The sequence below is a fragment of the Sesamum indicum genome, linkage group LG8 (assembly GCF_000512975.1).
Source record: "Sesamum indicum cultivar Zhongzhi No. 13 linkage group LG8, S_indicum_v1.0, whole genome shotgun sequence".
NCBI classification, from domain to species: Eukaryota; Viridiplantae; Streptophyta; class Magnoliopsida; order Lamiales; family Pedaliaceae; genus Sesamum; species Sesamum indicum.
In genome coordinates, this window is record NC_026152.1 from 7,569,664 (window position 1) to 7,591,470 (window position 21,807).

Genomic DNA, 21,807 nt, shown 5'->3' on the forward strand with positions numbered 1-21,807 from the left:
CACACAAAGCACCACTCAAGGAAGTAGTAGAATTAGTTATGAATTAATTTTAGAAGGAATGAATTAATTTAAAAAATTTAAATTAAATCGAGAGATTAAATGATGTGATTACTTAAATGGGCAAACCTATTAGATGAAAAATCCAACATGTAATTAATGAGATTAATTAAATTTGAGTTAGATTCAATTAATTTGATAAGATTTATTTAATTGGTCTGGTTGAATTAATTTATAGGATCAATTAATTAGGCTTTTGTGTATGCCATTTTATATATGATATAAAAGACAACACTCCTCCTTTATTCTTATTATCCGGACCACGGTCTTCTCCCTCTCTTTTCTCTCTATTTGCTTGTTCCTTTTGAGCTAGTTTCAAGCTAGAATAAGGTCCTCTTGAGCTTGGTATACTAAGCTAATAGTTTAATCAAATATCCTATACTACATAAAATTTATCTCTAGCAAGGTTTGGTATAGACCACCTTATGGTGTAATATGTGTTCGACATAAAGGAGATCTTCTTGGTCTTTGCATGAGCACACCATTGAAGGGGAAAAGCTCGAAGAAGTTCTTTAAATTGGAAAGGTAAAGTTTCGTCATTACATTTCTATCACTGTATCTTACAATAGTTATTTGTATATTTGAAGCTTCTTTTATACTTGTTGATTCATGAACACTCAGGATTAAAGGACTATTTTTCTTCAGGCTCTAGAATTTAATTATATTTATTTTCATGCTTCATTTCATTCTTGCCAAGCCCCGGGCAAGACCAATATCCACCTTCTCAATTATTTGACATGATAGTCACTATATATATAAAAATGGATTAAATGCAAATTACCTCCTTGTGTTATATGAAATAAGCAAATTACCCCCCTGTGAAAAAAAAATAGAAAATTACCCCCTTATGTTTTTTATAATAAAGCAAATAAGCCCCTCACGAGATTTCAAGCCATTCACTCGTTATTTTTAAATATTTTATTTTTTTATTTTTAATTATAGAATTACATTTACATTCTTATTAATAACCGTTGGATCTGCCTGAATCTTAGACTTAAATTTAACTAAAAAGATCAATGGTCTAGATTAAAAGCATATATTTATGATATATATATAAATAACATAAAATTTAATAAAAAATATATTTATGATATTTTTTTATTAATTAAAATTATATATATGTACATATATATATATATATAGAGAGAGAGAGAGAGAAGAGGAACTGGGAAGGTGGGGGACTAACGACGGTGTCAGGGGCTGCTTGCACACTCGATACCCTTGACGCACATCGGCCACACAACAGCTCTACATGGCCGACCAAACAACCTTCGCCGACAGACGCTGGATTTCCGTAGTCATAGAGTTTTAGCCGTTGGTCTTTTATCTTGCTTTATTAGTTTGCTTTATTTTGTTTTGATTACTCAGGGGACGTTATGATAGGAATATCGAGGGCGTCCAACAAGCAAAAGAAATTCAAGATCCAATGGACCAAGATTTAACCATTGAAAGTGGGCCAATGACAAGAGAAAGGTTGAAGAGAATGCAAGAAGTAATTCAAGCCCAATCCAACTTAGTCCTTGCTAATGGGATCAAGTCACAATCGGAGGCCCAACATGTGAGCTTAATTTCATTAATTCAAGCCCAAGGAAGCCCACAATAGGAGCCCAATTCGTCCAAGTGTAGCCATGTGGTCAAAAGAGACCTTTCAACTACATTCAAAGTGCATTTATACACCAATTCACGGATTCACATGGTCATGCATGGGTTTTACTCGGTTATGACCAAGAATGCATAGTTTTTAGTTATTTTTGACCAAGTATTGAAATGTACGTCCACCAAGGAGTCACTTGGGGATATGAAAGGTTAATTTGGAAGTGTTTTAGGCCTATAAAAGGCACATACCAGCCATGCATGCGGGATAGAATCGAAATATTCAAGAATTGATCTAGTTTATAAAATATTGAGTGTTCTCTTACTTTGGAAAGTTATACACTTGTTTTAGCTTTTGTGAAACCTTTGCTTTGTCAATCTAGTCTATTAGATTGGTGATTCAAATTCACATAGCCTTCAATTCGTGTTCGACCCAAGTGTGTCGTTGTGTGGATTGGTATACTCGTGCTCGTGGTTGGTTGAATGTTCTAAGTAGTAGGTCACGTTCATATAACGTGGTTGACTATTTACATTCCTCAGGTCACGAACCACTTTATCCAATTCTAGCCTACGCCGTAAAGATCGGGCCACCCATGGTCAATACCATATCATGTGGTATCAGAGCCTAAGTTGATACGGTAGGCTTTCTTTATTTCATTTGATTTACCTTGAATCTTTTATCTACCACCACAATCTTCCGTACCTCCCCCCTATTGTTATATTTAAAAAAACAAAAGAAAAACAACAAAAAGAAAAGCTCAAAAAAAAAAAGAGAGCAGCAAAAAAAAAATATAGAAACAAAAAAAAAATCGTTCATCACTTTACTTTGCTATTATCTTTGTAAGCCAATTGGTCTTCATTTCCCCAGTTATACTGAACTTCTTTAGACCTTTCTCTAGCTACGGGTGAGTGTAAAGCGTCCACATACGCATACTTGGTTGAGAAAAGAATTGGCATTTGTGTTTGAGTCACTAGATAAAGCATTGAGTTTCACAAGAGCTTAGATTAGAGAGTGTTGAGTGAAGTGAGACTATTATTGAGGGCCAAAAGTGTGAGCCTATTAAGTGAGGAGTGAAACACGAGGGGAAAAATAAAGAGAGAAAAAAAAGAGTGTGGCAAGAATTTGGTGAGGTTCCTATAAATACACACAAAAAAAAAAAAAAACATTTTACTAAATGGCAGAAAATCGAGATAAAGGAATTGCTCAAGCAAGTGATGACAGCAACTCGGGACAAACGATGCAAGGTGGGGTCGATGCATTCCATATGCAAGCCTTAGTTAGCCACTTTGAGAAGTTGCTTGACCGTAAACTAGAAGGACTTCATGAAAGATTGGATCAAGTAGAGAATCAAGTAGCCGGTCCAAGAGCTACAAATCAAAGACATGCTGTAAATCCACGTCCTCAACCCCCTATTTATAATGAGTATTTGGAGGATCCAAGCGATGGAGAAGAATATGAGGACATTCGGCCAAGAAGATTGAATCGGCCAAGAGATAGACCGAGACGACCTAGAGAAGAAGACGGTGGCCTAGGAGGAGTTAAGGTCACCATTCCTTCATTTAAAGGAAAGAGTGATCCCGAAGTGTATTTAGAGTGGGAGATGCGTGTCGAGCAAATCTTTTCATGCCACAACTACTCGGAGAGTAAAAAGGTAAAACTCGCAGCCCTTGAGTTTACTGATTATGCTCTTGTTTGGTGGGATCAAATGCAAAAGGAACGGGTTAGGAATGGTGAACGTCCCATCACAACATGGGAAGAGATGAGAGCAACCATGAGGAGAAGGTTCGTTCCATCCTATTATCGTCGTGAGCTTCACAACCATCTCCAACGTCTTACTCAAGGTTCTAAAAGTGTTGATGAGTACTACAAGGAGATGGAGATTGCCATGATTCGAACTAACATTATAGAGGACAATGAAGCAACTATGGCTCGTTTCTTGCATGGGCTCAATCGGGAAATCGCCGATGTTGTGGAGATGCACCACTATGTAGAACTTGAAGAGATGGTACACCAAGCCATCAAGGTGGAACAACAACTCAAGCGAAGAGGACATTTGAGGAAGACTTCTAACTCGTCGGCATTCGGTCCATGGAAGAACAACCCTAAGAAAGACACCCCTACTACATCAAGATTCAAGCAGGCAGATCCTAAACATGATGACAAAGTTGCTACCAAAAAGGTACAGCCTGAACCCAATTCTTCAAGAAATCGTGATATAAAGTGTTTCAAGTGCCAAGGAAAATGACACATAGCAAGTGAGTGTCCTAACCGACGTACAATGATCTTCAACAATCATGGAGAGTTGGAAACCGAGGAAGAAATCATCGACAAAGAGGAATCATCAAAAGAAGATGGTGATGGAGAGTATGCCGAAGAAGGAGAATTGCTTGTTACTAGAAGAACCCTTAGTGCCCAGATGTTGGAGGAAGATAATTGCCAAAGAGAAAACTTGTTCCATACACGCTGTCAAGTTCATAGAAAGGTATGTAGTATGATTATTGATGGTGGAAGTTGTTGCAATGTGGCAAGTACTGAATTGGTTCAAAAATTAAGTCTACCTACTTTCAAGCACCACCGCCCGTACAAGCTTCAATGGTTGAATGAGTGTGGAGAGCTGAAGGTGACCAAGCAAGTAAAGGTATTTTTTTCAATTGGAAGATATAAGGATGAGGTTTTATGTGATGTTGTACCAATGAAAGCATGCCACATACTGTTGGGAAGACCATGGCAGTTTGATAGGCAAGTAACACATGATGGATTCCAAAATCGTTACTCTTTTGTGCTTCGAGAAGAATCAATAACTCTCAATCCGATGACACCAAAACAAATTTTGCAAGATCAAATCTTGAGAGAAAAGAAAAGAGAGTGTGAGAAAAGGAAAGAGAAAGGAAAAGAAGAAAGTGAAAATGAGAGTGAAAAAAGAATGAAAGATTCAAAAGAGGGAGAAAAAGAGAGCAAAGTTGCGAGAAGAAAGAAAAAGGAGAGGGAAAAAGAAGAGAAAGAGAGTTTACTAGTTGCTAGGAAGAGTGAAATCAAGGAAGCTTTGTTTTCTCGACAAAACCTCATAGTACTTGTGTACAAAGAGGCTATGTTGAATTCTTTCGACCTAACCTCTTCTTTGCCTAGTGTTGTTACGTCTCTTTTGCAGGATTATGAAGATGTCTTTCCGGATGAGATGCCACCAGGTTTGCCACCCATTCGAGGGATAGAACATCAAATTGACTTCATTCCGGGAGCATCCTTGCCAAACCGCCCAGCATATCGTACCAATCCCGAAGAAACCAAAGAGATTCAAAGGCAAATCCAAGAATGGATGGCCAAAGGTTATGTGAAGGAGAGCCTTAGTCCTTGTGCAGTTCCGGTGTTGCTCGTACCTAAGAAGGATGGCACATGGCGGATGTGTGTCGATTGTCGAGCCATTAACAACATAACGATAAGATATCGCCACCCTATTCCTAGGATAGACGATATGCTTGATGAGTTAAATGGTTCAACTATCTTTTCTAAAATTGATTTAAAAAGTGGTTATCATCAAATTAGAATAAAAGAAGGAGATGAGTGGAAAACCGCTTTCAAAACAAAGCATGGGCTTTATGAGTGGTTAGTTATGCCATTTGGACTTAGTAATGCACCTAGTACATGTATGAGATTGATGAATCATGTTTTGCGTGCATTTATGGGCAAATTTGTGGTTGTGTACTTTGATGACATCCTTGTTTATAGTAGGACTTTGGAAGAGCATGTAACCCATTTAAAACAAGTCCTAGAGGTTCTAAGAAAGGAATGGTTGTTTGGAAACTTGAAAAAGTGTGACTTTTGCACTAACAAAGTTATTTTCCTTGGTTTTGTTGTAAGTAGTGAAGGAATCACAGTTGACGAAGAAAAGGTCAAAGCTATTCAAGATTGGCCAACCCCCACCACTATTGGAGAAGTGAGGAGCTTTCACGGCCTTGCAAGCTTTTATAGGCGATTTGTGAAGGACTTTAGCACCATGGCAGCCCCATTGAACGAGTTAACCAAGAAAAATGTTCCATTCAAGTGGGGAAACGCACAAGAGAAAGCCTTTCAAGCTATAAAAGAGAAGCTTACCCATGCACCTTTGCTAGCCCTTCCCGACTTTGGTAAGACTTTTGAAATTGAATGTGATGCAAGTGGGATTGGCATAGGAGGAGTTCTTATGCAAGGAGGTAGGCCGGTTGCATATTTTAGTGAGAAATTAAGTGGGCCAACACTTAACTACCCTACATATGACAAGGAGCTTTATGCATTGGTTAGAGTATTGGAAACTTGGCAACATTATTTGTGGCCAAAAGAGTTTGTAATACATTCTGATCATGAAGCACTCAAGTATATTAAAAGTCAAATCAAGCTTAGCCGTCGACATGCAAAGTGGGTAGAGTTTATTGAGTCATTTCCATATGTGATCAAACACAAGAAAGGTAAGGAGAACATTGTTGCTGATGCACTTTCAAGAAGGTATGTTTTACTTTCAATAATGGATGCTAAAATTCTTGGTTTTGAGCTCATCAAAGATTTGTATGCTAATGATGTTGATTTTGGTAAAGTGTTTGGAAATTCTATTTGCATGATGGATTTTTATTTCGAGCCAACCAGCTTTGTGTTCCTAATTGTTCTATTCGTTCATTATTGTTAAAGGAAGCACATTCTGGGGGTTTGATGGGTCACTTTGGTATTTCTAAAACTTTGGGAGTCTTGAGCGAACACTTTTATTGGGCAAAGATGCGTAGAGATGTTGAAAAGTTTGTGGGAAAATGCATAGTTTGTCATAAGGCAAAGTCAAAGCTTAATCCCCATGGATTGTACATGCCCCTCCCTATTCCTAGTGTACCTTGGGAAGATATTTCAATGGACTTTGTTTTGGGATTACCTAGGTCTAAGAGGGGGAGAGATTCTATTTTTGTTGTTGTAGACAGGTTTTCCAAAATGGCACACTTTATAGCATGCCATAAAGTTGATGATGCCTCTAATATTGCTAATCTTTTCTTTCAGGAAATTGTGAGGCTTCATGGTATGCCAAGGACTATAGTGTCCGATCGAGATGCTAAGTTCCTTAGCTACTCTTGGAAAACTTTGTGGGGCAAGCTTGGAACTAAGTTGCTTTTCTCTACTGCTTGCCATCCACAAACCGATGGGCAAACTGAGGTGGTCAATAGGACACTTTCGACATTGTTGAGAACAATTGTGAAAAAGAACTTAAGGAGTTGGGAAGAGTGTCTACCGCATGTCGAGTTTGCGTACAATAGGGCTATCCACTCCACTACTAAGTTTTCACCCTTTCAGATTGTTTATGGTTTTAATCCTCTTGCACCTATTGATTTAATTCCCTTGCCTTTGCAGGAGAGAGGAAATATGGATGGAAAGAAACGTGCTGAATTTGTCAAGCAAATCCATGAAAAGGTCAAAAGTAATATTGAGAGAATGACTCAACAGTACATGAACCGAGCGAACAAGGGAAGGAAACGAGTTATCTTTGAACCGGGAGACTTAGTATGGTTGCATCTTAGAAAAGAGAGGTTTCCGGACAAAAGGAAGTCCAAGCTCATGCCAAGAGGGGATGGACCATTCCGAGTCCTTGAAAGAATTAATGACAATTCTTACAAACTTGATTTACCTGGTCAGTATGGAGTAAGTGCTACTTTTAATGTTTATGATCTTTCTCCTTTTTATGATGCACATAATGAAGAGTCGAGGACGACTCCTTTTGAAGAAGGGGAGGATGATAGGAATATCGAGGGCGTCCAACAAGCAAAAGAAATTCAAGATTCAGTGGACTAAGATTTAACCATTGGAAGTGGGCCAATGACAAGAGAAAGGTTGAAGAGAATGCAAGAAGTAATTCAAGCCCAATCCAACTTAGTCCTTGCTAATGGGATCAAGTCACAATCGGAGGCCCAACATGTGAGCTTAATTTCATTAATTCAAGCCCAAGGAAGCCCACAATAGGAGCCCAACTCGTCCAAGTGCAGCCATGTGGTCAAAAGAGACCTTTCAACTACATTCAAAGTGCATTTATACACCAATTCACGGATTCACATGGTCATGGATGGGTTTTACTCGGTTATGACCAAGAATGCATAGTTTTTAGTTATTTTTGACCAAGTATTGAATGTACGTCCACCAAGGAGTCACTTGGGGATATGAAAGGTTAATTTGGAAGTGTTTTAGGCCTATAAAAGGCACATACCAACCATGCATGTGGGATACGATCGAAATATTCAAGAATTGATCTAGTTTATAAAATATTGAGTTTCTCTTACTTTGGAGAGTTATACACTTGTTTTAGCTTTTGTGAAACCTTTGCTTTGTCAATCTAGTCTATTAGATTGGTGATTCAAATTCACATAGCCTCCAATTCGTGCTCGACCCAAGTGTGTCGTTGTGTGGATTGGTTTACTCGTGCTCGTGGTTGGTTGAATGTTCTAAGTAGTAGGTCACGTTCATATAACGTGGTTGACTATTTACATTCCTCAGGTCACGAACCACTTTATCCAATTCTAGCCTACGCCGTAAAGATCGGGCCACCCATGGTCAATACCATATCACATTAGGCCTCTTGAGGTGCTTTCTTCAATCTTTTTAGTGTCTACTGTGCTCACTAGAATTTATTTTTTTAAGCCTATTATAGGAGGGAATGAGTTCAAGAAGCTTGGTGTAGTGACGTGTTAGAGTCTCCCTCAAGGCGATCCCCTTAGCATCGTTGTTCAATGTTTATGCAGCTTTCAATTCAATAAAATCTACATTTCGAATCGTGTGTTCAATTTACGGCTTTCGTTTTGCGCATTGTTATTGTTGCTGCTGCTATTGCTATCGAGATTGCGATTCCTGTCGGCGCACTACATTAGTGCCGAGCGGGAGTGCGAGAGTGTGTTGTGATTGGCGAAAGTAGTCGGCAGACTGCTAGCCTCGTGAGAAGTGGTATCAGAGCCTCGTGCCGAGATGGGGCCGAGGCGGGTTGCGATAACCCAAGCAAATCCTGCTGCGAGAGTGTTGGGGCAAGATGCGGAGAGCCAGCGACATGCAGCATCGCTTAGCGAACGAGCTAAGAACCCGGAGGACGGACACTCCCGGTTGACTGAATTGGAGGAGAAGGTCTCTTCCTTAGAATCTCAGATCACGGTGTTGAATTTAGAGTTGGACAAATGTCGGCAGGTGATCCAAGGGATGGCTGGTGCCTTTGGAGGCAATGGTTTTGCTGACATGCGGCGTGACATGGAACAGATGTCTATTCAGATAGGTCTACTCCAACGTGCAGTGAGTAACGCTCCTATTGTTGCTCATGACCCTGGTGCTAGGCTTCGGATTCCCGAACCGAAAGCCTATAGCGGTGCTCGTGATGCGAAGTAGGTAGAGAACTTCCTTTTTGACATGGAACAGTACTTCCTTGTGGCAGACGTGCAGGACGAGGCAAGGAAGGTGTCGACTGCAACCATGTTATCTGATTGGTGATGCTAAGCTATGGTGACGTACCAAGTATGTGGAGATACAGGCCCATCAAGTGAGACTTGATACCTGGGCCCTTCTTCGGGAGGCGATCCGAGAGCAGTTCTTCTCAGAGAACATCGAGTACAATGCCAGGCGGGTATTGCGAAAGCTGGATCATACAGGTTCCATGCGAGAATATGTGAAAGCTTTCTCAGAGCTAATGCTGAATATCTAAGACATGTCGGAGAAGGATAAGTTGTTCACTTTCATGGAGGGATTGAAACCGTGGGCGCATCTTGAGTTGCAACTCCAACGGGTGACTGATTTGAATTCGGCTATGACAGCGGCCGAACGCTTGGCAGATTTCAATCCAGAGACTCGGAGGGACAGGCATACGACTCCTAGCCCCGCACAGAATAAGCCGAGTGGGGCGAGATCGTTCAGGAGTAACTCCAACAGAGGTGGGGGAGAGAAGTCCCATGCTCAGAGTAGTTCACAGGACAGGTCAGGCAGGAACAAGCCCCAGGAGAATAGGCAGGGAGCGCCGCAAAGGAGCAACGGGTGCTTTTTATGCGATGGTCCGCATAGATTTTGGGATTGCCCGAAGAAACAATTGATGAATGTTCTGGCGGCCTTTACCGATAAGGAGTCGCCCGCGAAGAGTGTGGAGCCAAAAGCATCGACAGGTGGCGAGAATTACTTGGAGGAGGATGAGGATAATTTGGGTGCCGTATCCCAATGGTGTAGTACATTGTCCATGGTGGTGGCAAAGAGAGTTGCGCCACCCCATGCGAGAAAGACTGTCCTGGCTCTTACCGTGAGCCAGCCGAAAGAAGAAGTTCAGCCCCGGAATCCTAGGAAGAAAGGGTTGATGTGAAGATTCATGGCAAGCCCATCTGTGCCATGATTGACACTGGAGCCTCTCACAACTACCTTGCGAGCGTCAAAGTGGCGAGACTCGAGCTCGTGCTGGAGAAGGGAGTTGGGCGAGTGAAGGCGATTAACTCGGCCGCACAACCCATTGTCGGTGTGGCCAAGTATGTGCTGATTAAGGTTGGTGCTTATGAGGGCAAGACCAATCTTTCCATTGTGGTGATGGACGACTTCGAGCTTATTCTTGGGCTTGAATTTTTGCGGGACACGCGAACAGCGATCTTGCTGCATGTTGATTCGCTGATGATGATGGGAGCCAAACCTTGCATCATCTCCATATTGGCCGGACGCACAGGAGAGAAGAATTTGTCGGCCATGCAGTTTGAGAAGGGGTGCAAGCGGAATGAGCCATCCTACTTGTGCACTCTTCGTTTTGAGGAAATTGAGGAGGCGTTAGGGCCCATCCCTGGCGAGATAAAGAAGTTGCTGAGAGAATTTGAGGACGTGATGCCAAATGAACTGCATCGGAAGCTACCGTGAAAGACATGTCGACTTCGAAAAGGGCAGTGGATCACGAGATTGAGTTGGTGCCTGACACGAGACCTCCTGCCAGAGCACCGTACAGGATGTCGTAACCTAAGCTTGTGGAGCTCAGGAAGCAGTTGAAGGATATTTGGAGAGCAGAATCATCAAACCCACTAAGTCGCCGTATAGGGCGACGGTCCTGTTTTAGAAGAAAGCCGATGGCTCCCTGCGCATGTGTTGTGACTGTCGGGCACTGAATAAGATTACTGTAAAAAACAAGTATCCGATACCATTGGTGGCGGACTGCTTCGACCGTTTAAGCCGGGCGAACTATTTTACGAAAATATACTTTAGGTCGGGCTATTTGCAGGTCCGAATCAAGGAGGACGATGAGGCGAAGACGACAGTTTTCACGAGGTACGGAGCTTTCAAGTTTCTTCTCATGCCTTTCGGCCTGACTAACGCTCTCGCAACCTTCAGCATCCTGATGAATCAAGTACTTCATGGTTTTCTTGATGAGGTTGTGGTGGTGTACTTGGACGATATTGTAGTGTACAGCAGAACCTTGGTCGAGCACGTAGACTATTTGCGGCAGGTTCTGACGAGACTCCTCGAGCTATATGTGAAGGTATCGAAGTGCTCGTTTGCTTGGGAGACCATCAGTTTCTTGGGGCACATTGTGGAGAGATGACGCATTCAAATGGACCCCAAGAAAGTGCAGGCTATTGAGGAGTGGAGACCGCCGAGCGATCTTCATAACTTGCTCTCATTTCTTAGCTTGGTGAATAATTATCTGAACTTTGTGAAGGACTACTCCAAAATAGCACGGCCCTTGACGGATTTACTGAGGAAGACAGAGACTTGGAATTGGATGCCCCAATGCGAAGTTGCCTTCTAGAATTTGAAGAAAGCGATGGTGACAAATCCTGTGTTGGCCTTACCAGATATGTTGAAGCCATTCGTGGTGGAGACAGACGCTTCAGACCTTGCATTAGGAGGGGTCTTAATGCAAGATTTTGCTTTGTTTTGTTTTGATTGCTCAGGGGACGTTAGGCCTCTTGAGGTGCTTTCTTCAATCATTTTAGTGTCTACTGTGCTCACTAGGATTTATTTTTTTAAGCCTATTATAGGGAGAAATGAGTTCAAGAAGCTTGGTGTAGTGACGTGTTAGAGTCCCCCTCAAGGCGATCCCCTTGCTCTAGCATTGTTGTGCAATGTTTATGCAGCTTTCAATTCAATAAAATCTGCGTTTCGAATCGTGTGTACAATTTACAGCTTGCGTGTTGCACATTGTTATTGTTGTTGCTGTTGTTGCTATCGAGATTGTGATTCCTGTCGGCGTGCTGCATTAGTGCCGAGCGGGAGTGCGAGTGTGTGTTGTGATTGGCGGAAGTAATCGAAGGACTGCTAGCCACACGGTGCCCCTTTCTACGCATTACGGAAGGTGCCTCATGAGAAGGGGAAGGTGGGGGACAACCAAGGGGGAGGGGGGGAGGGGAAGCAGCGACGGGTAAGGCAGTCGAGGAGACAGGGGGGAAGATTGGGGCGCCGGCCTTCCCAATCGATACACACGTCCGATCCACAGCTAGATCGACTCCTCCACTAGAAACAGGATATGGCAAGGGACATTATAGGGATAACTACACTCCTCTCCCCTGAGATTTATTGTAATTACACATAGGACCCATATGACTTAAAAAATTACATTTAGTACCCCTGAAGTTTGCTTTCATTTAATAAATAAGTCCCTCAATTAGTCAAATTTCATCGAATTTTCTAATATTAACAAAAAGTTCAGAAAATAATCTATACTTATTCCGATTGATTTATTACTTACTTTTTGCAGGTCAAACAAATTTTTCTATGATTAAATTACCCTTATATGTCTTCACGTGTTGATGTATGTGGGAAGGTATATCTTCACTGTTATAAGGGTAGTTTAGTCAGAAAAAAATTATTAAACCTTTAAATATAAATTTTCATTCAGTTTTTCTATTAATATCAGCAAATTTAGTGAAATTGAGTAAAGAGGGGACTTACTTCTGTTCAAGAATGCTATATGTAATTTCTCAAACTATAGAGGATATATGTGTAATTACACCAAATCTCAGGAGAAGAGAGTGTAATTATCGCAAAACTATATTAACCGTACTCATAAAAACTACTGCCAACAATTTATGAATGACAATACCCAATGACTTTTTATTACAATTATTAACTTTTTTAATTATGACAATTCACGAGGATTAAATGTTATATTTATTCGTGTCACCTCCACTATTTTAACCCTTTTAAAAGGAACGTCTCTTTCATCTATTTTACACTCTCATTTCCGTTCCTTCTCTTTTCATTACCTAAATCCAGTTGAAATTGTTTCATCAATAGTCGGCGATTATCGGTAGGGTGGTGGTTGTTCAAATCGGCGGGAGAATGAGGAGAGAGAGAGAGAAAGAGAGAATCGGACAATGAGGGGGAGAGAGAGAGAGAGAAAGCTTATTCTAATGTTTGTGGGTTGGAACTTTTTTCTAAATTAGTAATGAATGGCAGACTCTATGTATGATTTTTTAATATTATTTATAAATGTTTTTACTATTTAATAAGTATATACAAATAAAATTAGTATTATATTCATAACAAAGTGATGATAAATAAATAAAAAAGATAACAACATAAGATAAAGATGCATGAAAAAAAACTACTAAAAGATCATGAGGAAGTGAGAAGTTGGATAGAAAAAATAAGAAAATAAAATTAAATGATAAAAAAATATAAAATGGCAGACTAAAAAAGTTAAGACACCAAAAGCCTCTCTCTTTTAATAATAAAATATAGATATACATAGGGAGTTTTTAGTCTTTTAATAATACTAATTTTATTAATAATTATCTAAATAAATTCGAAAAAATTGTTATTAGAAATTTGAAATCTATCCGTCCACAAACAATAAAAGTGTCCGAGTATATTTTCTCCTCTACTCTGGAGAAAATCTGCTTTGCAGACTAATGCTTCTTTCTAACCCAGCCTCCATCTCGTCCTCTCTCATTCTTCCTACCCCAAAATGATATTTCTAAGGGAAGTGGATCAGAAATTAGCAATTTATTCTGGGGATGTTCTAATATCAGGTCTAGATTCACTTGGATCTACAAGAACTTTGTAGGAGAATTTATGAAGTATTTGCTACAAGCATCCATACAAAAGATGCAATTATTTACAGAGAACCAAATTTAAGCAAACCCACTAGCATATGCATCTGCCATCCACAAGCTAGAAACAGTCTTCTACACATATACAACTATTTGAAGTACAGACCAGGATTTTCTTCAAGATCACCATCAGATTTACAACCAAATACAGTAGTTAGATGTGAGTTCCACCCATCGAATATATCAGAAATCAAACCAGCCTTCCATCTTAGCCACTTGGGGACCGGATCTAATTGGTGGCACGATAGAAGTTCAGCAATTTCAGGCACGCTGCATTGTCCTACCAAATAAGCAATTGAATGAAATTTGTTAGCATCCATGTAGTTACACACTGGTTTGGTTGGTTAAGACATAATATTTCAGACAATTATTTATGTAGACATAGTGTAGTCCTAAAATTAACATGATCTTACCTGATAAACATCATCGGTGCAAGGAGGGAAATCCAGGCCCACAGAGCAGTTTTGCAACACTTCTGGACTTTTCATCCATGCTTTGTGAGCATCACATAGTTTGATCTTATACTTGAATATCTGAATGAGAAAAGAAAGATCATTTAGTAAAAGAGATAAACTGTCTTAGCATGATGTGCAACCCTGAGCCCCTTATCTACCAATTTCTTAATGGGACACAAGGAATATGAATAAAAAATATAAAAAGAGAAGGAACACCTTCTAAGAAAAAATAGAAAAAGTAATTTAAAACCATGCAGATAAGATAAACAACTAAGAAGTATACGAAAACTTATGAACCTCAGAAAGTCGAACAGTTGGTTTCTCCAGTTCCGCTCCATCAATATTTATACCAGTTCCCTGGCACTCCGGACAGAATGCAGAGTAGATTTGCTTCTCTTGCATACCATGCTTCTCACCATTCTCCCCATCCTTGCCTTTAACCTTTCTCCTTGATCTCCGTTTCACTTTGGGCTCAATTAACTGCTTCGCATAAATTTCAACCTCACAAAGCAGTATCCAATGAATGAGACAGGATATATGAAACAGATGGAACGCCTGCACGCAAATGGAAACATAAAGTTCAGTAATGATGGCACTAGGGAAAAATGTAAAACATAAGGAAACACGTTACAAAATCTGCCATGTAGCTAACTGAAGAGTTGCAGAATATGTACAACCCCAGTCAAATTTCTACTACTGCAAACAAGCTTTCCAGTCCTCCTGTTCAAGAGAGCAGCCACATCTTTATTCGGGAGCATCTTCTGTTGGCAGATATCACAGGACCTCTCGGAGGCAACACGCTGTTGGTTTCTCAATTGCTTCCTCATGGTTTTGCTTGAAACAATTCGAGAATAAACCAACTGATCATCATTTCCGGATAATAGCATTTTCAGATCAGAATTGTTTGAAGATTGAGACTCTTCTCCAGAAGAGTCTTCTGGATTAGTCAAGGCCTCGCTTAGATCTTCTGGATCGGAAAATGACTTCCTCTTCTTGCCTCTGAAATTACCACTATCCTCAGCTTCAGAATGAGGACTAGACGGAAGCAAGTATCTGAAACCATCAAGTAAGCCCTTTCGACCCAAGTTATAGTTGTACGCAAAAGTAACAATAGCAAAGTCATGCTCTGGAACCACATTAATATCTTCATTGACGACACCCTTGTTCCCAAGCCATTCACACCATATTTTACAAATTTCACTGGAAACTCCATTCTTCTCACTAAACCTAGCACCAATTCGCCCAATTCCCATATGCTTCACTACCAAATTGGATACCTCATCTTTTTGTAGCACGGATGGAATAACTAATTCTTGACTAGTGACTTCACCATCTATATTGGAATGACATGGAATTTCATCACAGCATGCATGATCGTTAATCTGTTGCAGAACATTATTAACAGCATTTTGTCCCAAGTCTCCTGCATAACTAACAATATCGAGGCTATCTGCATCCACATGACGGGTGTCAAGCAACTTGTTTCCCTCAGAAGATGAAACAGGCGAACATTTAGTTTGCTCCCCTGAATCATTATGGAAGAAAAAGACACCATCACTGAATGGCCATGGATTTGGTTTCAGCAGTGTAACTTGTGCAGTGGCTAGTCTTTCAGTGTGTAAATTGCCCTTCAAGTGATTAAACAAGACTGAATCACTATAACAAGGCGCAAGACACAAAGTACAGAAAAAGATCAACTTCTTCCCATCTTCCCTAAGCTCAACATATGGGTGCCCTTGTGATCTCACATTACGAAGAGTTGTTCTCACCAACTGCTCTTTCAAATTACCACCACCCGTCTTTGGGAACCCCAATTCCTTCCTTCCCGCCATTCAAACTCTTCAATTGATGTCTATTAGCTTGAACCAAATGAGATGATAACCTAAAAATTCCACATCAATTAACCCACAGAAAACATGACCAACTAAAACTTTATCCCTCCTGTAGGAAAATTCTTCAAGCCTTCAGTGATTTCTTTAAGCTCCAAATACAGCCTTTATACAATATCCAACAGAAGTTCGATATTCAAGCTTCATTTACCATTAAAGGCCAGATTCAACATCACTCAGAGCATTCAGTAACAAAATATGGAATTTTACACAGAATTCTAGGAAACTAAACTTCAGTTGAAGGCCACAAAATTGTCAAATTCCTCACCGAATTTAAACTAGAAACACCATTCCCAAACATCGTAAAACTAAAAAGCTTGAAGCATAAGAACGCCACCAAAATTACACCCCCAGTAAGCCAAATCTCCAAGTTCCAGCTCCAACCACAGTAAAACAGAAAATCGAACAAAAAAGATAAAGAAACCCTAACTTCAAGTTCAGAACAACCTGAACTTACAACACCGCGGCGTCGTGGGTATTATAAAAGTCTTAAGAAACCTTCGAGCTATTCGTTTTCCGGCGACCATTCCTCCACCAATCGCGTAGCACGAAATCATCAGAAAGCTCGAATCCTCCACTCCCGACATTTCCATTTCCGCAAAAAAACAAAAAACAAAACAAGGGAAACCTAGAGAGAGAAAAGCAACAGAAACGGAAGATTAGCGCGAAAGATCGAAACTAGAGACGCATACACAGAGAGATTTCGAATATATATGTATGTATAGGTTGTGTATATAGAAAGAGAGAACGAAGAGACAGAGAGAGACAGAGAGAGAGAGAGAGAGAGAGAGGAGACTTCGAAAAACCAAACGACTTTTATTGTTTTAACAGAAATTTGGAGGAGAAAACCTGCATTTGTCCTAACCCAATCACAGTGGGTTTTGTTTTGGTGTTTCGTGTGGCGTGGAGAAATATTGAGTAAAATGGGATTTACGGTGATTATGAAATCAATCTCAGCGAAGTGTGTTCGGGGGTCGGGATCTGCATCAGGTTATGGTGGGGTGGCGGGTAGCTGATTTGTTGGATTAGAAGGGAAGATTCGAATTTTCGGATATTTGGATGCCTATAATCAGGCACATGGTACATTATAATATGGTTATCATGTGGGCAATATAATGTGTTTTTTTTACTTTGAGTTTTCCAGCACACTCAATATTTTAAGGATATTAGATCAAAATATTTTAAATAAAAATTTTGATTTTTAAAGATAAATTTTTAGATTTGATTGGATAATAAACTAGAAAAATAATAGAACAGTTCTCATAGTTATTGGAAAAAACAATCAAGATTTGATTTGATGGATAGGAAATTGTACAAAGAATGACGGTTCATCTCTCCTAGCAGCATAGGTTTCATTATTTGTTTATGTAGCCTGAATGTTTATAAACAAGTCGAGGTTGAACTTCCATTACCTATGGGATCAGATGGGGAGAAGTCGTAGACAATCTTAAAAGCATCGAACGAACTCGAATATGTGGACCTCTTTGAGCTACTTGAGCTCAATTATAAAAGCAACCACAAATAGGGGATCGAGTTTTAAGAAATTATCTTAAGAACTCGAAGGGGTTTATGCGAAAGTAGTTCCTATCTCAAAAGAAATATAAGGTAAAGAGAAAGGGAGTAGAATTAGTCAAAATGTTCGCCTATTTATAGATAGAGGGACTTGAAAAAACATGCCATGATTGGATGCCTGAGATTCATCAAAGGGACAAGATTTGACCATGTAGCTAAGATGACGCTTGAACTTCTTTCAGTATGAATGACTCCACACTATGAGAAATGGTGGATCTATCGAGATTGATAATAAAAAGGCTAACTTCCGAATGCCCCAACAAGACAAGGATTTGCATTTCTTATTTGATCGGGCACACATGATCCAGTCCAATATATTAACTTGGAACCATAACCATAGATATTTTCGTACTTGTATGGACAGTTGATTTTATAGATGCCTTAAAGCCGTTTTGGGCCAAGTCTTATATCCAACTGACTTAAGCATCAGGAAATTTCTAGTGAGGACTTCCCAACAAACTTAATGATCTGTTCTATCTTTCTAAAGCCCCAAAAATCTTTAGATTGAATTACCCTTTATGTCATCACGTCCTTCGATTGGAACAGAATCATATTTTAGCCTGAATTTAGATTGATAAATTTGAAATTAGATATTTCAAATTTCTACTAACAAGCCTTTATATTTATTTGGCTAATTCTAAGTTGAAAGAACTGCAAATTCTTCCACTCTTATTTCAAACAATGTGCGAAAACATTGATGGATTTCAATCTCTTTTATATATGGATGAGTTTGAAATCCTTCAAATCCTTCGTCCAAATCTAAATCATTCCATCAAAATTGAATCTTAATTAATTTATTCTGTTGGTATTTGATATTTCTTAATATATATAGAAGAGTAATATTGAAAAATATAATAAAAAAAATCAATCGTCATATCATAAGATGATGATTTTATAAGTTGTAAGTTCAAATGTCTTAGTTTATATCACTACAAAAAAAATTATTTTATAGTAACAGTTTTTTGTAACAATCAAGTTAATAATTTATTTTAAAGACTTTTGTAACGGCACACCCTATCGCGGCTTTTTTCGGTGTTACAAAATATTTATGGCATGCTTGACTGCCGTTACAATTTGTAAAGGCTTTCTTAATGGCCATAAGAGGTCATTACAACATTAGTCAAATTGCAGAGACATATTTTTCGAACGATCAATTTAAATTTAATTTAATGATTATTGGAACGATCTTTATAACACATATAGGTTTGATTTTGCTTGAATTTGGATTGATTTTTGGAATACGTTTTGTAGCGGTCGTGCAGTATGTTGTAATGGTTGTTCTATTGAGTTTTTTATTTCTTTTTTCAATAGTTTTTGTAACGGCCTCTGTAATTCCTTATGCGTATGTTTGTTTTAGTTTTGCAACTGTTTTTTTATACTGTTCTAGTAATTGCTTTTTGGACGGCCGCTTTCAAAATTGATAATTATTTTTTTGCACGGCCTTTGTAATAGCTTCATGATTATATGCCAGTTATTCTTATTCCAAAAGTCGTTACAAAAGCAATGATAAAAAAAAATATTTTTTATAATATTCAATTGTATTTAATCTATTTTAATATTTATTTTTGTAAAAATAAATTATTGAATATTTTGTTATATCTTGGTAGTTTTAATTTTTTAAATGTGCAATATTATATAAAAGAACATATAATATAACAAGAAAATAAAAATAATTTAATTACAAAAATAAAAATATTATTTTACATTGTATTTTTACAAATAAAAAATATCATAATCTAAATCAGCATCCCCTTCGACCACGTGTTCGTCGCCATGTTGTATCGAGGGATTAGCTAGAGGTTGGGGCACTGGAGGATTGAGGTAAGTGGAATCCATCCGCCATATCCACTCCTCGAGCCTTGCTACCCGATCATCAAGGTCGGGGCGCGGCGATTGTGGTAGCAAGGGTGATGGAGCAGTGGAACTGGTGGGCTGTGATGATCCAATAACTATGTTCGTTTGAGGCCACCGAGCCTTGAGAGGACAATGGGGGTCTTGATCACCGTTTTGCTAGCAAAGTGTTCCCCCACCATCTTCAAGAACAGCTCCTGTGAACTCATTAATTGATTAGATTTTAAAAAAATAATTTTAAATTAAAAAATTAAATTATTTTTTATACTTACCGCCACCTCTACTGCCCTCGGGCCGCTTCATTGACTGTCCTCCTTCCTTTTATAGTACTTCTCGAATACCTCCATTTGTTTGACGAAGCATCCAAGTTGTGCCTCCTGTTCAAAAATTATTTAAAGAAATTATTAAAAAATTAAAAATTAAATTAAATTAATAATATAGTTTAAAATACTTATCATCTTACGCTTGTGAGCCCCAATAGAGGACGACCCCCCGTGGTAGATCGTAGCAGCTGCGTCTAGATTGGTTTCCTGGTTGGCCTTATTCTTCGCCGATTGTGCCTGGAATTCTGGGCTCGCCCAGTACTATAATAGCTAGTGCCAAATCTCCTCGACCAGCCACAACAGTCGGGCCAACTGATTTCGGACATCGGCGAACCATTTCCTTAGGAACTTATCCTCTTGCGACTTGACAGCATTGAACATCGAGTCGTTGGCGCAGTCCCACCAGTAAGATAACTGCAAATTTCACATATTAAAAAAATATAAGTATTTGTTAAAATTAAATATTGTTCTTACCTTCAAATTGTTAAATCAGAATAGTTGATGCTCCTGCAGGATTTGCAATATGTTCCCCCCAGGAATGCAGATAATGTCCTTTAACCGTAGCATGGATCACTGTGTAAAATCTCGACCAGACTTGAAAAAATAAGTAAATATTAAAAATAATAAAAAATTTATAAAATAATTTAGTAAAGGGTAAATACTATATTTGGTCCCTTAAGTTTTTGTTTAAAATCACATTAGTCCTTCAAGTTTATTTCTTGACTTTAGTATCCTTAAACACTTTTTTATATGAAAAATAACTTTTTTTATATTTTTTTATGGGGATATATTATAATTATCTTATGTGAATAATGAAAATTTTGAATTCTTATTAACATAATAATAATATATTGCTTAACTTAAAATAAATACTCTCTTTTTTTTAGTAGTTAAACAAAACCAAAACTATGAATAAATTTTATAAAATTTTTCTAATATGAAAATGTAATAAAAAAAACTAAGTCATTAATTTTTTATTTTAAAAGTTAAAGATAAGTTTATAAAAGTTAAATCTTAACAATAAATATAAAAAAATAGTTTTCTTTCTAAAAAAGGACTAATTTGATAATTTTATAAATTTAAAGGACTAAAGTGATAAAATAAAACTTAAATTGACCATTTTACCCTCTAAAAAGTAAATCTCTGGCCACATTTTTGCTGAAAAATGGTTAAAAGGACCAAACTGAGATTAAAGTTTAGGGATGCTAAAGTCAAGAAATGAACTTGATGGACTAAAGTGATTTTAAACGAAAATATAAGAGACCAAATATAACATTTACCCTTTAATAAATTACTGTTACATACGTACCTTACATCCCGAAGGTTGATATTCTATCTCCAGGCCGCAGGTGGTAGTGGTGGCAATAGTAGCAGTGGTGGGGGTGCATTCGTACCAACAACGCGAGGAGGACTGAGAGGGCTACGACCGTGTGAAGTGTGAATGACCATGACCCCGGCCATGATCTCGTCCCGAAGGAGGCGGAGCACCGATAGTCATGGATCTAAAATTTAAAAAATGTTAATATTAAAAATTGCATTAAATTCTATTATTCTTGTAAACTCATTAGTTTTCTAAAAATTATATTAAAGTCCTTTTTTTCTTAAAATTACATTAATGTCCAATTTTTTTCTTAAATTACATTAGGGTCCATCTATTCCTAATTATCTAAAACTGCATAATTTTTTTAAAAATTGCCTTAAGGTCCAACTTTTTTCTAGAATTGTAGTAAGGCCTTTTTTTTTCTAATTCTCCTAAACTGCATAATTTTTCTAAAAATTGCATAAGGTCCAAATTTTGTCTAAAAATTGTATTAAGGTCCAAATTTTTTCTGAAATTACACTAAGGCCCATTTTTTCCAATTTCTCCTAAAATGCGTAAATTTTCTAAAAATTACATAAAGGTCCAAATTTTGGCTAATAGTTGCATTAAGATCCAAATTTTTTCTAAAATTACATTAAGTCTATTTTTTTCCTAATTCTCTGAAAATGAAAATTATCCAAAAAATTGCATATAGGTCCAAA

The 21,807-nt window shown here is 38.4% G+C and overlaps 1 protein-coding gene across 1 annotated transcript; it reads right to left on the reverse strand.

Moving 5' to 3' along the window:
* On the reverse strand, positions 13,601 to 16,887 carry LOC105167832. Its single transcript, XM_011087661.2, has 4 exons — positions 14,828 to 16,887; positions 14,448 to 14,705; positions 14,109 to 14,228; positions 13,601 to 13,975 (listed from the first exon to the last, which is right to left on the reverse strand). Exons 1-4 carry the CDS (start codon positions 15,980 to 15,982, stop codon positions 13,925 to 13,927), a joined length of 1,584 nt encoding a protein of 527 aa, XP_011085963.1. The 5' UTR covers positions 15,983 to 16,887; the 3' UTR covers positions 13,601 to 13,924.

Excerpts from the sequence above, each read along its gene's own strand:
- LOC105167832 (XM_011087661.2), bottom strand. The coding sequence starts at position 15,982 with ATGGCGGGAAGGAAGGAATTGGGGTTCCCAAAGACGGGTGGTGGTAAT. Across the intron at positions 14,706-14,827 it reads GTAGTAGAAATTTGACTGGG|GCGTTCCATCTGTTTCATAT; the intron begins GTTGTACATATT and ends ATTTGCGTGCAG. Across the intron at positions 14,229-14,447 it reads CAACTGTTCGACTTTCTGAG|ATATTCAAGTATAAGATCAA; the intron begins GTTCATAAGTTT and ends TTTCTCATTCAG.